The sequence below is a fragment of the Prionailurus viverrinus genome, chromosome C1 (assembly GCF_022837055.1).
Source record: "Prionailurus viverrinus isolate Anna chromosome C1, UM_Priviv_1.0, whole genome shotgun sequence".
NCBI lineage: Eukaryota > Metazoa > Chordata > Mammalia > Carnivora > Felidae > Prionailurus > Prionailurus viverrinus.
In genome coordinates, this window is record NC_062568.1 from 13,512,757 (window position 1) to 13,532,441 (window position 19,685).

Below are 19,685 nucleotides of genomic sequence, written 5' to 3' on the forward strand. Positions count from 1 at the left end.
GATAAGGAAGGAGGGAAGGAGCTTCTGGTCTCCATGTTCCTACTGAACCCCGAGGAGCTTGCCCTGGAATTCCTAGGGTGTAAGGTAGCAAAGAGAGAGTCTTGTGTTCCTACACTCCGGCCCAGGAAAGAATCTGTCCCCGTCAGACCAGGGTCCTTCCACAGGTCTGATGCAGTGCACCTACAGGGAACACTTGGGGGAAGGAATGAGGGTCAACTCTCCTGAATACTCAGTGCTACTGCTTCTTAATCTTATCGGGTGGTACATTTCTTGCCTTCCTATTTCTTGCCTCCTTTTCTTGCCTTCCTATTCATTGAAAACTCCCATTTTCCCAGGCCCTTACCTCCCCTCGCCCTGGTCTTACCTCATCTGCTGGGAGATGAGCAGGAGTCTCGTGTGTCATTCTCTGGGGTTTCCAGAGAATGGGTTTCCAGCTGTACCCAACTGAGATGGCAGGAGGGAGGGGAACAGAAAAGGCAACAACTTAGTCTCGTTCTTGATATTGTCACCAGGGGCATCTCCTTCTCTCTAATCATTCTGTCCTTCATTTTCTTCTTACAAAACGGAAGATTTGCCCCAAAGAGTATAGGGGAAACCTAAGATCCTCTTGATAACCCTTCCTCATGATGTGATAAAGTCATGTTATCAGTTCTGCCTACTCCCTCACTATTTGTGCTATTAATACCATCTGTGTTATATACACATTTCCTATGTGCTTTTTGTTTTCTCATCCTTTCGTTAGATTATACTCTTTGAGAACAGGGTCAGTTTTTAACCCTAACTCAGAAAATATCACCGTGGTGGTATTATATTACCAAAGGGTGCAACTTGATGTTAACTGGGTTTTGATAGGATCAGGATGTTTCCTTGCCTTGCCTTGCCTTCCTTTCCCTTCCCTCTTTTCTTTTTTCAAGTAAATTTCTACACCCAACGTGGAGCTCGAACTCACAACTCCAAGATGAAGGGTTGCATTCTCTATGGACTGAACCAGCCAGGAGCCCCAGGATGTATGCTTTTCTAAGCTCTGTCCTGAAGTATTTTCTCTATTCTAGTTTCCCTGATGCAGAAACTGTTCAAAAGGAGAGGTGACCTTACTATGGGAGGCCTCCAGATTCAGAGCCCACGACCCTGGGTTCCTAGTCCTTGTTATCAACTTCAGCAAATGCGTGGGCTCACCGAATTGCAATGGGTTATGCTGGGCACTCAGTTACAGAGAGGAATGCCAGAAGGGAAGGGAGCCCCACTTTGAGGGGAGAGCTTTCCCTAACTGCCATGACCTTCTGGAAACTGCTACAAGTTATTCTTGCTGTGTGTTCCTTATTGCTCTATTTTTCCCCCCTGTTCTGTCGGACAGGGCCTCAGAAGATCCCATCCTGTGGGGAAACCTCCAGACAGGGAGAGTATGACGTAGCTTGTGTGTGTGTGTGTGTGTGTGTGTGTGTGTGTGTGTGTGTGAGGAGACCTGGGAATCCTTCACTACTTGACCTAGAAGCCCATCTATCCTCCGTCTTTCATCCCAGACCCTTGGAGGAATACTTTTCCATCTGAGACTTTGTTTTATGGTGGTCCCTTATGGTTCTCCTCAATTCTGGGGTCACGTTACTTTGCCCTGGCACAAGGGGAAGTCATCAGGTGGCACCAAAGCATTCCAGCAAAGGCTCGATCATTCTTCCAAGCTGTTAACTCCTACCTGCCCTCAGTTTCTCTATCCTGAAACCCAGCAGCTTCTGCTGTGCTTTCTACACTCCTGGACCCTTTGAATGGCTGTTAGCCTCTCAGCACCTAACTCTCATGGGTTCCTGAGAGTCTGGGCCAGCTTAGGGGAACCCGGAAGAGGCACTGGAAGGACTCCAGGGTGTGGGGAGCACACAGCCATTGACTCACCTGGGAAGATTGTGCCAGGATTACTTGTCCTGCTGGGCCAAGGGCCAGGAGTTAAAGGAGCATACAGCACCACACTCTTCCTCCCCTTACTTGGGGGCCCAAAACAGAAGCAGGGTTAGAATTGGGGAGTAGGGCTTGGGGGCTTCTGTGAGTCCCTTCTGAAATCTGGGTGTTATATTTACTTTTTCATATTGGCAGCTGGAAGGGGAAGCCCATCCCAGCTCGGCATTGTTGTCTAACATGGTTAATCAGATCCTATAATCCTGCTGTGGAAATATTGGGCCTCACTCAAAACAATAGAGACCAAGAATATTGTGGTTAAACTTCAACCAACTGCCTCCCTGGCCTGTTTGCCTAACCCCTACCCCCCTCTCCCAGGCCAGAGTCCTCCTCGCTTTATGGACCCCTGATAGGATCGACAGCCGGTCAGAAATCGGTGACAGGAGAAGAGAGAATGGAGTAGGAGAAGGGTAATCCTCCTGACTAGCCCTCCATCCTGTTCTTCCCCTCCCACCCAGGCCTTGAAGGGTGAGCAGGGTGGTGAGCAGAGTTGGAGCTAGGGTCGGGGGGAAGCCCTGCAGGGTCTGGGTCTAGGGTCAGGGGTCAAGAGCAGTAGTGTTGGGGGTCCTGGGAGGGGGTAAAGAGATCCCATATTCAAGACAAAAAGACGGCTGCCACATGAGGAGGAAAGACTGCCAGTTTCATTTATGACTGCTGCCTGGCACTACCAGAACACAGAGCAAAACCAGTGGGTCCTTGTCGTGTATGGAAGGACCAGGGAGGCCCCGGGTGGGGGAAGAGGAATTGGTAACAAGTATGTCTGTTTCACTAGTAACTTGATATAACAGCAATGTAAATAGTAATAGTCCGATGATGTATGGAGGTGACACTGATAACCCCAACTTGAGTGGTTTTCTGCCACTCAGAAACGTTGCCCTTCACGTTGCTGTCTTTAATAAGTACCAGTTCAGTGTGGCAGGATAATTTACACGATTAGAAGAGTAGAACAGAGGGAACAGGTAGCCCGTACAATGGCATTTGGGATCAAAAAGAAGACGGAGTGTCTGGATGGTGCTAAAGGGAAAACTAGCAGAGTGATACATTCAGCAAAAGGCAGAGGACGTTCCTCTTGCAGACACTAGAGCACCTGGCTGGAGAAATGGCCAACTGTGAGTTCGTACTTGGCCGTCATGCACCCAGGGTGCACTGGGCACGAGTCACAGCCACCCTGGTTACAGAGGTGTCACCAGGGAGGTGAAGTACAGGGAGGCCCCAGCTCCAGCACCTTGGACTATTGAACGGTCAAAGTGTATGTGCATTTTTAGGATTTGAAGAATGAAAACAGAACCGTGCCAAATGAAACTATATTTAATCTACTCACGTAGGGTGAGGGTGAAGCAATACCAGAGAGCATTTGCTGTTTCTCACCGATGGTGCCATGTGATAATTCAGGGATGGCCATGGCTCCTGTGGGTCAGTCACCAAAACCATTTTGGTTTTTTTTATTTTTATTATTATTTTTTTCAACGTTTATTTATTTTTGGGACAGAGAGAGACAGAGCATGAACGGGGGAGGGGCAGAGAGAGAGGGAGACACAGAATCGGAAACAGGCTCCAGGCTCTGAGCCATCAGCCCAGAGCCCGACGCGGGGCTCGAACCCACGGACCGCGAGATCGCGACCTGGCTGAAGTCGGACGCCCAACCGACTGCGCCACCCAGGCGCCCCTATTTTTATTATTTTTAAAAGTTTATTTATTTTTGACAGAGAGAGAGAGAGAGACAGAGCATGAGTGGGGGAGGGGCAGAGAGAGGGAGACACAGAATCTGAAGCAGGTTCCAGGCTCTGAGTTGTCAGCACAGAGCTCGACGCGGGGCTCAAACTCACAGACCGCAAGATCATGACCTGAGCCGAAGTTGGATGCTCAACCGACTGAGCCACCTAGGCGCCCCTCACCAAAACCATTTTGAAGCAGAAACCACTTGGTGGAAGCTGACCTTACCACCAGAAAGACATCTGGAAAATAGTTCTTGGGAATGAGAATCTAAGACATACGTAAGCTTCTGGATAAGAATCTTAAAAACACCTTAATGGCCATCATCAAATGGAGTTGAAGCAGGTTATGAAATGTATGTCAAAATGATCTGAAGATGATGGGAAACATTTCAACAGTTGAGTAACTTGGACAACCAGTGTGGGGAGAATTCAATGGCAAGAAAGATCCCTAATGGAAGCTCCAGAAAATTCTGACCAGGAAGGGGGATGTAAGGAGCCAGGTTGGTGGGTTAAACCTTGTGCTGTACATAGACTTGAACTATAAATGGGGAAGGCCAACAGGGAAGCTTCAGATCATCACAAAGGAATTCCAAGAAAGGCACAGGTTTGTAGGAAATGTTTCAGGAATGAAACAGAAAAACCATATCCAACAAGAAACAAATACAATTAAATGTGAATTAATTCAAATCCTGTACATACTGAGAACTTACACATCAGCACCCCCACCAACAGGGCCACGAAGACATATCTTCTGTTTTCAAGAAGTCTGCAATCCCAAGATGATAGTTAAAAGATAGATTTTTTTTCCCAACTGTATAAAGTAGAAAGTGAGAGCCATGCCTATGTCTGTTTTAAAAAGTTTAAAAGAATCCTATGTATAAATACTGTTTTGTTCCCTGATTTTATTTTTACTTGACTATGTTGTGTCCATATCTACATGTCAAACACAAATCTCTTTAAAGGGCAAATTATCTTCATTATGAGCTATATAAAAAGTTTGAAAATCATACTCGTGGTCAGCAAGCAGAAAGCCAACCTATTCCATTTTCCCCAGCTTCGTCTTCCATCATACTCGTCTCTTTGCTATTTCTTTAATATGCAAGTACGTTAGGCCTTTGCTCTATGCCTTTTTCTCTGCCCAGAATGTTCTTCCCCTAAATATCCTCTTGGTTGAAGACCTCACCTCTTTCAGGTCTTGGCTCAAGTCACACCTCAATGAGATCTCCACTCACCGCCCCACTTACCAGAACCTGCCTCCCAGCCTCACACCCTCCCCGCAAGGTGGCTGCCCTCCCAATCCTTTCCTTCCCTTTTTTACAGTTTGTGCTCATAGGGCTTTGGGTCCCCTTCTAACACATTATGCATTTTCCTGATTTTTACATTATCTGTAATTGGTCTCCCTAATGCCTCCCCACTAGACTAAAGCTCCATCAGGGCAGGAATCTTTTTTTTTTGTTTTTCGGGTTCTGTCACATCCCACGCATCTTGTGCAGTGTTTGGCACTTAATAGGTGCTCAAAAATATTTGTGAGTGGATATATGAAGAAAGAAGATCACACACACACACACACACACACACACACACACACCCTCCACACTGGCAGTATCTTGAAGCGATTTTAGAAATTTGTAGACACAAGTTACTGTAATATTTTTTGTTTACAGCAACCAGTAGTAAGGCAAGAGTGGTGGTTAAATGCCATTTTGTTAGCTAGGACCATAATGGAATGATGTCATTTTGCAGAAACTAAGAATACAAGTTATTAAAAGTAAGGGACAGGATACCTTCTTGCTTTCTTTGGCTATACATCTCCAGCATCCTTAGGATGCTATATGTACCAAGAGAGACTGGTGAGAGGGTGTGGGTGGACCAATCCAGACCCTGTTACAGAAAGCCGAGGAGCATGGCTTGAGTATTAAAGATTAGTACCCTCCCCTTTACTGACCATTCATTGAACTAGTATTTTCCAAGACTCTCTTTAAGCAACTAATTTCTTTCCTAATAGAGATGCTGGGGTGGAAATAAAGCGCATTAGTATTAGTAAACATGTTACTAACCATACACAAAAAATATATTTGTATATATGTCTTTTTGTCTATAAGAGTTTCCCACAATCTTTAGTTTCTGATTTGAGGGCAAAAACTCTTCTATGTAACAATCTGGCTACTTTTTCCTACCTTTTCAAAGTCATCAAAACAAGATCTTTAATGCCTGAATCTCTCTGAAGTGCCTCGTAATGAGCTTATTGTTAGGGCAAAGGTAACTTGACATTCCCATTTCTAATCAATAGCCAGCTTTCAAAGCATTTGAGTGGCTCTAATTGGATCTCCAAATGTGTTCTGGACTAATCTGAGGCTTGAAAGACAGCCTGCTTCCATTTCTGAATATGGGCCAAATTTGGTGGAGTTGCTAACCTCTTAAAAAAATCAACAGAGGGAAATCTGGCTGGCTCAGTTGGTGGAATGTGAGACTCTTGATCTTGGGATTGTGAGTTCAACCCCCACATTGAGCATAGAGCCTACTTTAAAAAAATAAAGAATTAAAAAATCAACAGTAGAGAGTCACCTAGGTGGCTCAGTCAGTTGAGCATCCAACTCTTGATTTCAGCTCAGGTCATGATCTCATGGGATTGAGCCCTGTGTCAGGCTCTGTGCTGAGTGTGGAGCCTGCTTGGGATTCATTCTCTCTCTCTCTCTCTCTCTCTCTCTCTCTCTCTCTCTCTCTCAAAAATCAACAGAAGTGAGAGTGATCGCAACCAGCTGGGGAAATGGTAAATTAAAGAGTATGAGGTCTTAAAAATCCAAGATGAAAGTAACAAAAGAGTCCCCTAGATTTGGAGAGAAAATGAGTGACCTGAACAGAGGTCAACAACCCAGCACGCTTGCCCTAGGAATCACTTACAAAGAAACGGGGTCATTATGGAGTCAAAATGGCCTGGATTCCAACTCCAACTCGCTCATTTACAAGCTCTGAACCTCAGTTCCTCATCCATAAAGTGAAAATAATGGTGTCAATTTCATAAGGCTTTTGTGAAGGTTACATCAGATAACACTGGGGTTTCCCCCTTTACTAGATCATCCAGGTTGGGTTTTCATTATCACTGGCGCCATCATCTTTGCTTGGGCCACTGCCCGTCACTGAGAATCCCCTTCATTCTTTTCAGGCATTCCTTTCCCTCCTTCAAAACTGATTTCTTCCAAGAGGTCTAACTCCATCATCAGATGGAATTGAAGCACATATGAAACGGATGTCAAAATGACCTAAAGATGGGGGCATCTTGGTGGCTTAGTCAGTTAATTGTCCAACTCTTGATTTGGGCTCAGGTCAAGATCTCCAGGTTCATGAGTTTGAGCCCCATGTTGGGCTCTGCGCTAACTGTCCGGAGACTACTTGGGATTTTCTCTCTCTCTTCCTCTCTCTCTGCCCCTCCCCCTTTCCTTGTGAAAGTAAACCAATAAACTTAAAAAAAATCTAAAGATGATGGAAAATATTTCAACAGTTAAGTAACTTGGACAACTAGTGGGGAGAATTCAATGGGAAGAAAGATCCCAGGCTAATCTCTTCTTAATTCCATATCCTTCTAGGCCAAGTTCATCTTACCTACTAACCTATCTAGCTTACTATATATGCATTATTCTGTACTCACTCATAAATGGCATTCACAGCTTTGCAACTGTCTTTTATTTTCATGATTTATTTTTAAGGTTAAATAGTGAATTTCTTGAGGACAACAACTGTGTTTTTTTACTTTCTGTTTGTATTCTCTATCCTTATGCACCTATCACACTACTGTTCACAAGATAGATGCTCACTAATAGAAAGGATCCTCCTAATCCCACTACTGTCTTGGGGCACACATGTATGAGCAACCTGTTGTATATTATTCCCCCGAGACGGGTGATAGGAATCATAGAACCACTGCTGCTAGTGAGCCCAGTGGAGGATAAAAAACAAATTACACATAAGCTTTGCACTTCACAGCTTATATTTTTAACCCTTGCAACAACCCTACGAGGTAAGTGATAATATTTTCGCCTTATAGATGAGAAAACTAAAATTTAGAGAAGTCAAGTGACTTGCCCAAGGCCACAAAGGTAGAAGGTATCAAAGACCATGTTCAGGCGTAGATCTGACAACTCCAGGCCTAGAGCTCTTTCTATGAGCTAAGGCTGCTGTGCTCCGAGTCATTGGAAGATATTTGGCTAACTGCATTCCAGCAACCTGTCTGGTTGTGGTTCAGCACCCATGGATTTAGAGCAGGACTGATCTGGCCAAGTGGCAGGATAAAGAGAAAAAAGATTAGTTGATTACAGAAGTATGGACCAGCACAGTATGTATGCATGTATTTGTCTGTAGATATACACATATCTGTATACACATGCACACACATATGAATATATGACTATAAGTACTCTTTATTTGAACTATGTAGTGTTCAAATCAAGATTGAGTAAATATACTAACATAGTAGTCTAATAGATATTTAATGATCAGATTCTATGGTATATTTTCTTCCCCCCATTTCCTTTCCACATATTTTTCCAGCGTTTACTCTAGTGTGCAAAAGCTGAATCATATTATCTAAAGAAATAGATCTTACTTTGTTCTCTTCAAAATAGAGATGATTGAGGGTAGAAGGGGTCTAGAGGTGGGAGAAGAAAAGTGATTTTAACAAGAGGCCCAGGACTCAGATGTCAGGTCCCCCCCACCCCCACCACCGATCAGACTCTATCACTGCTGCTCAAACTCCAGGCCATTGGTGCCCCCAGAGTGGCACACCTCAGTTCTCCAGGTTTACTGCCGCAGGAGCCTGGAAGTGACTAGAAAAAGAACTAGGCTTTGTTTGATAGGTCTAATGGATTAGCCCAGCTCAAAATCTACCCTACAGCTACTGAACAGCTAAGAATATAGGCAGGCAAGAAATGACCCAAGGTTTCAGGCCCCAATTTGGATTCAAAATGCTCCAGGGTCACTGCCCTGGAAATTATGATGCTTCCAGTTCTGCCCTCTTCTCCCCCTTCCTGCACTGAATGAGACTGGACTCACGCAGATCTAAATTTGAGATTCAGATCTTGAACCATCAGGTGTCCTGAGGGGGGAAAAAAAAGTGTAAGTTTGGAATGAAAAAGCTCCAGAGTTCAAATCTTGACTGGGGGACCACAGGCAAGTTACTGTACTCGAACAGCCTTGGAGTTGTAGATTTGTAAAATGAGAATAGTAATTACTGTGTACAGAGGGTTATTGTGAAGATTGTACTAAGTGCTTAAAGTACCTGTTATAGAGGAAAGACTTCATAAGTGTTATGTTCTTCTCCCAGAACACACCCTGATCACTGCTCCAAAGTTAGCCAGGCCCAGGAGGGGCTAGACTTGGTGGAACGCTATCTAAACCAACGAGGTCACACTGCTGTCGGACCACCCCTGATGCCAAGCGGTCTTAGCACTGCTCTAATGCTGATTTGACACGGATCAGATCTTTACCAGAGATTTGCACTCAACGGGATCACAGTTTAAGAAGAGAAATGAGAGAAAGAATGGCAACGTTAATAAATGGTTACAAGTTAGAGCCCTTAAAATGATCTTAAATTGTCTTTTACTCGGAGAAAAGAAGATTGAAAGCGAATTTAAAGAACTCTTCAGGACTGTGCACATGGGATAATAAGCAGGATAATTACCCTAATTTCTAAGACCAGAAGAAGAGGAAAGGAGTCGAATTTGCATTAGAGAGGGAGGAAGAAAGACTGAAATTAAGGCAAAACTTCTCTAGAAGATTATTAGAACACACTGCAATAGATGACCCTGGGAACCTATGGGATTATCTTCTTTTGAGCTCCCTAAGAAGAGCCCTCCCCTCCCCCGTTTGTCTGGATTGGGAGAGGCACTGACCTGGTCTGCTCCAGAAATCTGAGCAGTAGAGAGGGAGGCGGGTGGGGAATAGTGCCGGAATAGTTTTGAACCCTGGAAAAGGTACCTTAAAGCTCTTTGAGAGCTCAAGGAAAAGAAACAATGTTGGAGAGACCTGTGACTGGGAGACATAGAATTCAAATACTGAGGAAGGAAGAGACCCAAAGTGGAGAACATGGGGGGCAGGATGGTAGGGGGGTGGGGAGGAAAAAAGAAACAATCCACTGTGTTTCCAAGTGACATGCCACACTCTCCTCCTGGTGCATCATCCTAACTTCCCTTCTGTGGGCCTCAGTTGCCTTTTCTGTAAACGAAGTGCTTGGATTAAGCACTATCATAGGTCCCCATCTAATTCCGAACTTATGTTCACAAAATCGATCCAGAGAAAACGTGAGGACATCTGTGAAAAGCCACCACAGCTCAAAACCCAGGAAAGAGGGCCAATGAACTGATGCATAGGTGAGAGCTGGGGCTCTGGGGTCAGACCCCCGTAGAGGGTAGAGGATTTGAATTTTCTCTCTGCTCCCCAGCCAGAAGCTAGTTGTTTATCTTCTCTGAGCTTCAAAATCTTCGTTTGTAAACGGGAATAAGAGCTCAACTGAGGTTGTGAGTTTGAATTAGATAATGCAAGTAGCATACTTAGTATAATCATATGGAAGAGCTCCCATGTACCAGGCACGTAAGAATCAACAAAGTGGTACTTAACTGGGTCAGTATTCTTGGAATGAAAAAAATGTTTAAATCTTTCTATTTCTCATTCTTTTATTTCTATCTCTATTGAATCGGTAGACTATACTGCGACCAAATCATATAATTTGTTGTGATGGCGGCATTTGTTTTCAACATCCTTGCCCTTTCTTGTTTTAGCAGAGTAAATCCTAATTCATTCAGCTTTCCTGAGTGGCATATCAAAACAAACACACCGTCCGTGTTTACTTCTCTAGCTGCCTCTACGTATTCTCTATGGTTTTGAATTTGTAAAGTAGAATTAACAGAGGAATTGTGTAGCAGCCCTTGCACGCCAGCAGCTGTGAGTCGTTGTTGCGGTTCTCAGCAAGCCCCTGCCCCCCCAACCCCAGCCCCGCGCTGCCGGGTCTTTAACGTGGTCAGTTCCTCCAGCTGATGTCATCATTTAGCTGCTCTTCTCCACACCTTGGCCCATCCCTTTGTAACTTCATTTTGCTGTTTTTTTAATAGTGTTTCCAACTGAAAAGAAAAAACAAAACCCACCAAAAAGCCCGATTTGACTCTTCATGAGGCTGGGTGCCCCACTCCCAGCTTCACACCCGGTGGCCGTGGGATGTGCACCGGGTTGATACAGAATTCAGTCCACCACGCTGAGAGGGCGCGTCTCCCGGGCCAGGGTGGGGCACCAGGTTAGGGGCGGCCTCCCGTCTTCTGGCTTTACTTCCCCGCAGGGGACACCGTAGGCGGCTGTGCGGTCCGGCCACTGCCCCCCGCCCCTCGCGTCCGGCCGCGCCGTGGGTTGCGGTCTCTGTGGGGGTGGCAGCTCCTGTCCGGGAGGTTTGCGCCTGGCGGGGCACCCCGGAGCCGCGGGGAGCCCAGAGGCGAGGCCCAGGCGGGGTGGGGCGCGTCCGGGCGGGGAGGGCGAACTCAGGCAGTGCAGGGGGCGCCGAGGGCAGCGGGCGGGCGGACGCGGCGGAGGAGCGAGCGGGACGAGGGCTGGCTGGTGCCGGGGCCGCCCGCCCGAGGGGGAGGAGGCTGTGCCGCCCTTGCTGCAGGTTCGCTGTCGAGCGCACAGGAGGCAGGGACATGGGTAGGGTGCGGTCTGCGCGGGGCCCGAGCCCGGATCTCTTCCATTTCCCCTCTCACTCGGCCCCGAGCTGCGCCGCAGACGGCAGCAGCTCCCGCTCCGCCAGAGCCGCCTGACCGCCGGGCCGGGGTGCTAACCGCGGGGCCCGCCAGCCCGCCGGCCCGGCCAGCCCAGCCCAGCCCGGCGGCCCGCAGCCCCGCCGCCCGCCGCCCCCCGCCGCCGCCGCGTTGCCAAAACAAACGGGCCGGCCTATTTATTGGCGGCCGGCGAGCCGGGCAGCTCAGAGTCGAGGCGCCGAGGGGGACAGCGCGCCGCCACCAGCCAGGGCCCCGGGCCCCCGCCCCGCACCTGAGTCCCGCCGGCCCTGCGCCGCGCCGCGCAGCCCATGGCGCCCCCACCTGGAGCCCCCCGGAGCCAGCCGGACGCCTGAGCCCCCGCAGCGCGCCCGTCGACTCGCCCACCCACCAGCCCACCAGGCGCCCTCGCCCGCCCCTCGCCCGGGCTCCCCTGCCATGTCTCCCGCCCGGCTCCGGCCCCGACTGCGGTTCTGCCTGCTCCTGCTGCTGCTGCTGGTGCCGGCGGCGCGGGGCTGCGGGCCGGGCCGGGTGGTGGGCAGCCGGAGGCGGCCGCCGCGCAAACTCGTGCCGCTCGCCTACAAGCAGTTCAGCCCCAACGTGCCGGAGAAGACGCTGGGCGCCAGCGGGCGCTATGAAGGCAAGATCGCGCGCAGCTCGGAGCGCTTCAAGGAGCTCACCCCCAACTACAATCCCGACATCATCTTCAAGGACGAGGAGAACACGGGCGCCGACCGCCTCATGACCCAGGTGAGCGCGACCCGCCCTCGCAGGGCGCCGCCGCTGAAGCACCGCCACCTGCCCGGCCCTCCCCGCCCCCCTGGCACCTTTTCTCGACTGGCTGGCACGCCCCCTGGCACCTGCCCCTCTCGCCGAGCCCAGCCGCCTGCTGCCCAAGATGGGCCGGCCAGGGGTCCCGGCGGCAGTGCGGACACCCGCGGACCCGCCGGAGGTGGGAGAAGAGCGCCCCACTGCCAAGCGCCACGGCCGAGCCTGGTGGCGGCAGCCCCACTGCCCCAGAGCGCCGGCAGCTGAGCTCAGACTCGGCACCCGGAGGTACCTCGACCCGGCCGCCTCCCGCGCCTTCGGGACCCACGCAGTCCCTCCTGGCCTAACCTTCCGCACCGCTGCGCCCCTCTCCATTCGGCACCCCTGAGGGCGAAGAAGCTGCGGGCGCAGAGGGCCGTTCCTCCCCGCGCGCTCTTGGTTCGCTGCGCTGCCCTCTCCGGAGCGGCGTTCCTCACCCCACCCCCCACCCCCCTCCCGGGTCTGGGGTTAGGGACAGCCGGGAAGAGCTGAGCCGGGAGGCGGAGGTGGGAAAGGGAACTTGCCCGGCGAGCCCACGTGTCTGTCCCGAAGAGCTGAGCCGCGCCGCTGCGGTTAAGGGTGGGGTGCCGAGAACTTCGGGCTCTGGGACCGAACTTGGGGGACCCCTGGGCTTGGTGGCAGGGACGGGGAGTGTTGAAAGAGAAGAGCTAGGATGCCAGGAGAGGGAGGGAGCAGAACTAACGCTAGCTAGTTTCTGCAAGCTCGGAACAGGACCCGCTCAACCCAGGCACTGGGGAGCAGACTTTCTTCCCTGCATCTGGGGTCCCAAGGGATCAGAAACCTACATCCCCTTCCTCGGTGGTCTCCCGGGGCTTCCCCCGCATGCAGGCAGCCTGCTCCCTAGGTGCTTTGGGAAGAACAGCTCCACCACAGCCCTCAGCCTGCGCCCTGGCGCCGGGGCTGGCCGGCCGGTGTCGGGGCCGAAGGTTGGCTGGTGGCCGGGCCGGGCCGGGCGCCGAGGAATGCAGATAAGGATCCGGGCCACGGGCTGGGCAATCATTGACAGCGCTCCCCAGCTCTGGACCCGGGGGAGGGGGAGAGGGGCGGGGAGCAGGGGCCCACGGGGCCGACTTAGCTGGAGGGGGGGGGGGGCGGCTAGAAGCCTGGAGGCAAGGAGCACACGGAGCTCCCTTCCTGGGCAGTGTGCTCCCCAGCTAGGCTGCTCGCCCAGAGGACGGCCAGGCCTTGGGCTGTAGCCGCTGTTGGCTCCTGGGAGACCGAGTCCAAGGGTCTGTGGGGCCCCCTTTGTGCGGGATGGGGGTAGGTTGAGACATGGGCTGTCCGCATTTGGCGGCGCCTCGCACCCGAGTCACGGACTGTGAAAGGGCCGGCTCTCCCGCAGTCCCCTCCCCCCAGCCAACTGCAGGGTCCTTTGGGCTGCAGGCACGCGGGGAGTCATCACAGACCGTCGATCTCTCTCCTTCCCGCAAGGCGCGGCTCTACTCCCACCCCGTGTGAGACAGAGCGTGGAGCCGGCTCGCTGAGATCAGAGGCTCGGTTTCTCCAGCCCTTTCCCTGATAGGGGCGGCGCAGAGGTGCTGAAGGCTCTGGACTGAGGGAGAACCTTGCCTGGGATTATCAGCCTTGCGTGCGCCCCTTCCTGCGGGGGACACTCCGCGTCGCCCTCCATCTGGCCCGGCTGGGCGCTAGCATTTCCACAGGCTTCTGGTTTCCAGGCTTCTGCATCCTCGGATTGGGTGTGGGTCACTTTTGGATCTTAAGTCCCAGCAGGAATACTCTGTGGCGCTGGAGAGATCCAGGCGGCCGGGATTCCCCTCCCAACACGCCCCCACGTTGCTGGGGCGCTCTGCACCTGCCGCGCCTCCAGACCGAGTCGGGGGGCCTCAGCCCTGAGGCTACGGTGACACCTACTGGGCACCTCCGGCCTTGCACGCCTAGCAGGCCAGCCGCAGGCGGTCGGCTCCGCTACCACCCCCACCCTGCGGGCAGAGGGTGGTTTCTGGCCTTCAGGTGCCTTGGTGGGACAGAGGGACTGGGCGCGGGAACAGTGTAGCCGGGTCTGTGGAGGGATCAGTACCCCGATCTGAGGGGAAAGAGCGTGGGAGGGAGGGACCACTTATCAGAGGAGGTCGCCCCAAGGGTGCACCTCGCAACACGCCCTCCAGATTTGTGGCGCCACCGTGCGGTCCAGGTCCCTGGAGCAGCCAGACGCTAGAAGGGAAAGAAGCAAGTTAGGGCTCCCTGTTCCTAAAAGAGAGGGACAGAACAACCTCCCTGGTTTCCTAACTCCAGCGGATACTCTGGGAGAGGCCGGGGGCGAGGCCGCGCCTCCACCTGCACGCAGGCCGGCATCTCCCCCTAACTCTGCTGGCTTTCCTCTCCTAGCGCTGCAAGGACCGCCTGAACTCGCTGGCCATCTCCGTGATGAACCAGTGGCCCGGCGTGAAGCTGAGGGTGACTGAAGGCTGGGATGAGGACGGTCACCACTCTGAGGAGTCGCTGCACTATGAGGGCCGCGCGGTGGACATTACCACTTCGGACCGCGACCGCAATAAGTACGGACTGCTGGCGCGCTTGGCAGTGGAGGCTGGCTTCGACTGGGTGTATTATGAGTCCAAGGCCCACGTGCACTGCTCCGTCAAGTCCGGTGAGCCGCTGCCTGGGGGCTGGGCCCGGGGCCGGGGCCGCAGGGCATGGGCAGGCACAGGGCTCACTGCTGCCCAGAAGGTGAAGAGGCCTGCCAGGGGATGGAGGCGGGGACCCCAGGGAAGAGGACGTCCGCCTCGCTCCCCACTGCTGCTTGTGACCACCTGCTCACCCCCTGCCTGGTAGTGTCATGGCAGGAGCCTAGGGAGACAGGGCCCTGTCCCAGCACTGCTGGGGGCCGACCTCGCGGTCCACAGTCCAGAGCCTGCAGCAGGAGGTGCAAGACAGAGCAAGCTGGACAGATGGAGGAAGCCAGGCTGGGACAGAGATGGCTTTCCCACTCAGATGACTCAGAATGGAGGCGGGCGGTGGGGCCAGGGGCCGAGGGCCAGCTTATGCCCAGACACCAGCATGCCTCACCAGGAGCCGGGAGCCCAGAGACTCAGAACCCACAACCCTGCTGCAGGTCAGGCCCTTTAGGGCACTTTGTATGCTCCTCCAGGGGGTGCAGGCATCCCCAACCTCTCCCTCGGGGCCCTGAAGCTGGACAGTTTGGGGCAAAGCCAGCCACGAGGGGCAGAATAAACAGTGGACTCAATAAAATGGATTTTCCCAGATTGGCCGCCTTGTTGATCCGAATGGGCAGGCATTGGGGCCTTGCCCCTCCCTCAGATCTTGTCAGCATCCCTGTCACCTACACTGAACCTGATCACGGATGCTTCAGATGGTTCCCGTGTGACTGCCAGTCTGGCTCCACCTGGCTTCAGGCACAGCCCTCCATGCTGGCACCACGTAGCAGTCACACCTGAAGACCTGGCACATGAGACCAGGCCCACTGCTTACTATTCCCGAACCCACCTGGGCACACTGTGGTGACCCACCCCCATCCTCCCCTCCAGCACTTTCCTGCCAATTGTATCTACTTCAAGTCACGTCCACCCTTCACCTGCGAACACTGGCCCGACACCAGCTCCCCGAGTGGCCACTTCCGTCATTATTCCCACCCACAACACTGCTCACCATCCCGCCCACCAATGCCACCGTGTCCTGTCCCCGCACAAGGACCCAGCACATGAACTGAAGACGGTGACTTTACCCTTGCCACTGAGTCACGCCCTGGCCTGACCACTCACTCTGAGGCTCCCCAGAAGTCTATAGCTGCCCACGGCTGGCCCTCCTTTCGCTTCTATATGGACTCCAAGGGCCAGCTCTGGGACAGAACTCGGGGTGTCAGCCTGAGAGTGCAATTTTTGGGGAGTGTCTGAGCAAGGAGTGAGAAATGACAGGACATCCAGACCCCAGAGGAGCTCAGTGCTTTCTCCACGAGACTGTAGCTTTCGAGTTTCAAGTCACAGCTGACCACCACCTGGCTCAGTTCACCCCTGACCTCTCTGCTCCACAACATTGCTTCACAGCGAGCAGACAGGGGCTTGGCCTGGGCTTCAGCAGGGCCCTTTCCTTCTCACGCATGGGTCTTGGAGCCACAATATGCTCCTCTCACTGGCAAAGGATTAGACGGGGGAGGAGGACAGATCACATCGTGGGTTGGGGTGTATTCAAGGCTGCACGGGAAGGGGGGAGCAGAGCCAGAATATGGTGATGGGAGGGCTCTTTGGGAGCGAGAGGAGCTCTGGGGAGGGGTGCTGTGACACAGCAGTAACACCTTCATGTCCCTTCTTCCCACAGAGCACTCTGCTGCGGCCAAGACAGGTGGCTGCTTTCCTGCTGGAGCCCAGGTGCGCCTAGAGAGCGGGGCACGTGTGGCCTTGTCAGCTGTGAGACCCGGAGACCGGGTGCTGGCCATGGGGGAGGATGGGAACCCTACCTTCAGTGACGTGCTCATTTTCCTGGATCGCGAGCCAGACAGGCTGAGGGCCTTCCGGGTCATCGAGACCCAGGACCCCCCACGCCGCCTGGCACTCACGCCCGCCCACCTGCTCTTCACCGCCAATAATCACACAGAACCAGCGGCCCACTTCCGGGCCACATTTGCCAGCCAAGTGCAGCCTGGCCAGTACGTGCTGGTGGCCGGGGTGCCGGGCCTGCAACCTGCCCGAGTGGCAGCCGTCTCCACACACGTGGCCCTGGGGGCCTATGCCCCACTAACAAGGCATGGGACGCTGGTGGTGGAGGATGTGGTGGCCTCCTGCTTCGCGGCCGTGGCTGACCACCGTCTGGCTCAGTTGGCCTTCTGGCCCCTGCGACTGTTTCACAGCTTGGCGTGGGGCAGCTGGACCCCGGGGGAGGGTGTGCACTGGTACCCCCAGCTGCTCTACCGCCTGGGGCGGCTCTTGTTGGAAGAGGGCAGCTTCCACTCGCTGGGCATGGCTGGGCCAGGGAGCTGAGAAGACCCCTTCACTGCCCTCCTGCAGCTGCCTAACGTGGTCCAAAGGCCTTCCCGCCGAGAGGACACTGGCCCTGAAAGGGACCCGAGTGGGGGGCACTGGTTCCCACCATCTCCTCTTTCACAGACACACCATGGAGACTTGACTGGGCAATGCCAGTGTTGACCACCCCACCTCGATGTAGGGACAGAGCTACAAGCTAAGCTGGTTGGGAGGGAGTGGTCTATCTTTCTATTCTAGAGACCTCTTGAGGCTGGCACAGTGGATTCCCCCACCTGGCCAGCTCTCACTTCGATTTTTCATACCTGCCTCCCCCAATGGGGAGGGCCCATTCCATCTGTCTGAGGCCCCTCGTAGGTGGGCTTGCACCTCAGTCGATGCTGCTAGATTCCCTGGGAGCCAGCAGGGAGCTGGCTGGACTCAACACCTGCTGCCCAGAACTGAGAAGGCCGCAGGGTGGGGCAGCCAGTCTGGCCATCCTGAGGCATGACCTTCCTCCCTGGCCACACTCCTCGGGACAGAGACTGTTGCTGTCAGTGGGCAGAGTTCCTTGTTCCAGCCAATGTGATCATAGTGCCCAGGACCAGGGGAGCAGGCTGGATGTCCTCTGCCCCTGCCCAGGCTACGCTCCCTGTTCTGCTGAACCATGACCCTCACCCCCCTCTCCGGTCAGTCTCCCCCACCTTATTTATTGGCTCGGAGGGGGAAGCCCATGGGAGAATTTTGGGGATGTTTTGGTCTTTTCTTCCTTTTGTAATAAAAATTATTTAAGTTGTTAGAGCCATAGAGTCTAGGATGCTGAGCAGGGCCAACACAGAGTCTGGAGCCACGGGTGGGTCGGTTCAAGGGTGTGCTCACCTTCTTCCAAGGACAGAAACTCCCATGCTCCCACCTTTACTACAGGCCCTTCTTCACCAAGAAGCCCAGCAAAGTTGCCACAGAGAACTGGGCTCTGTGCCAGGCAAGGCCTTCCCATGCTGATCTCAAAGTTTGCCCTAAACACTGTTGGACCAGAGAGAGAATGGAGGTAACTAGCCCATGGTCACTTCACTCATCTAGAACCACCTCACTGGGCCTGTCGAGGCACTTTTCTTGCTTACTCAAGTCTTTCTCGGGGCCTGTTTCTCATCCTTCAGTGTGAATAACGGACCAATGGTACGAGCAGATTTTGTAGAATTCACATCTGCCTTGTGGCCCCTTCTGACTTCTTGGAGAACTCAGGAGTCCCTAACCTAGCTGTTCTCAAATCTCAGAATCACCTGGGCAGTTTGTTTAAAAGTGATTCCTGGGTCCATCCAAACAATTCTGCTTTAATAGATCCAGAGCGAGGCCCAGGAAATTTTTACAAATAACGAACATGGCGGATGGTCCATGGACCACACTTTGAGAAACACTGCTTAGTCTAGAAAAGGCCCAGTTTATTGTCAAGACAAGGAGACTCCCTTCATTTTTTCTGGGTCTCTCTATGCCAAGGCAGGTTTTCCTGTACTTGCTACAGATCAGCTGAGAGTCCCAGGTCCAGCGTTATACTTGTTAAATTCTCAGAAATTTCATAAGCCAGTTGATATAGGGCATGGTGGGAGTATTCACACCGTCAAAATTGGTGTATGCTACAAAGTAGAGTTCTCCCGACTGTGAACAGCCCGTTGCTAAAACATACCACTGCCCAGCTTCTGTCCTCTTACAGAGATTACTATGTTAGGGATGAATGCTCAGACTCTTACCTCCTCCTTCCCCCACCTCCATGGAGGAAAACTCCAGAGAAGTTGCCCTGGAGACTGTGTCATCTGGGAGGAAATAGGCCCCCACAAGCTATAATGACAAGTGCTGTCATTCAATGAAGGCCAACTATCACCAGATGTTGTTCTAAGTGCTTTATATTTAGAGCATTATTTCATTCTCATACAACACTATGTGGTGTATGTTTTCATATTGCCATGTTCCAGACGAACACAGAAGCTGGAGGAGGTTAAGTAACTTGCCTGAGATTACACAGCTAGTGAAGAGGCAGGATTCACACCCCTCCATCTGGCTTTTGGGCCCACTGTTTTGACCACAAGGCTTTTTCTTTGGTGAACTTGGGTCCTCTCAGCATTTCAGGCCTGGAAGTCAGCTTTGTCAGCACATCTAGAATGGACCCATGGCAGAGGTTCATGGACAAGGCTCAAAAGAACCAGAATGTCCGTGAACTCCTTTACAGTAAAAAACAGAAAAATGGAAGATTAAGGTCAAGATACTTTTGTCTATTCATTTTTACATTCTCTCCCTTAATGACATTCTTCATGGGTGTGGGGGAGGGGGTGAAGGGAGGGGAAGGATGACACAGACCCTTGTATGCCACACATTTGGTGAGTGAGAAGACGAGAGAGAGATTTTCCCCTATGGGGGTCCAGCTGCTTCTCCTACTGAGTCTGAGTACTCTCCATCCTGCAGACCCAGAACCATTTGGTGTCCCCAAATCTTTCTGTTCTAGATGGGCCTCCTTCGGAAACACA

At 52.6% G+C, this 19,685-nt stretch overlaps 1 protein-coding gene across 1 annotated transcript; it reads left to right on the plus strand.

Moving 5' to 3' along the window:
- The first annotated feature begins 11,521 nt into the window (after positions 1–11,521).
- On the plus strand, positions 11,522–17,964 carry IHH (Indian hedgehog signaling molecule). Its single transcript, XM_047871438.1, has 3 exons — positions 11,522–12,160; positions 14,585–14,846; positions 16,532–17,964. Exons 1-3 carry the CDS (start codon positions 11,849–11,851, stop codon positions 17,188–17,190), a joined length of 1,233 nt encoding a protein of 410 aa, XP_047727394.1. The 5' UTR covers positions 11,522–11,848; the 3' UTR covers positions 17,191–17,964.
- The last annotated feature ends 1,721 nt before the right edge of the window (positions 17,965–19,685 follow it).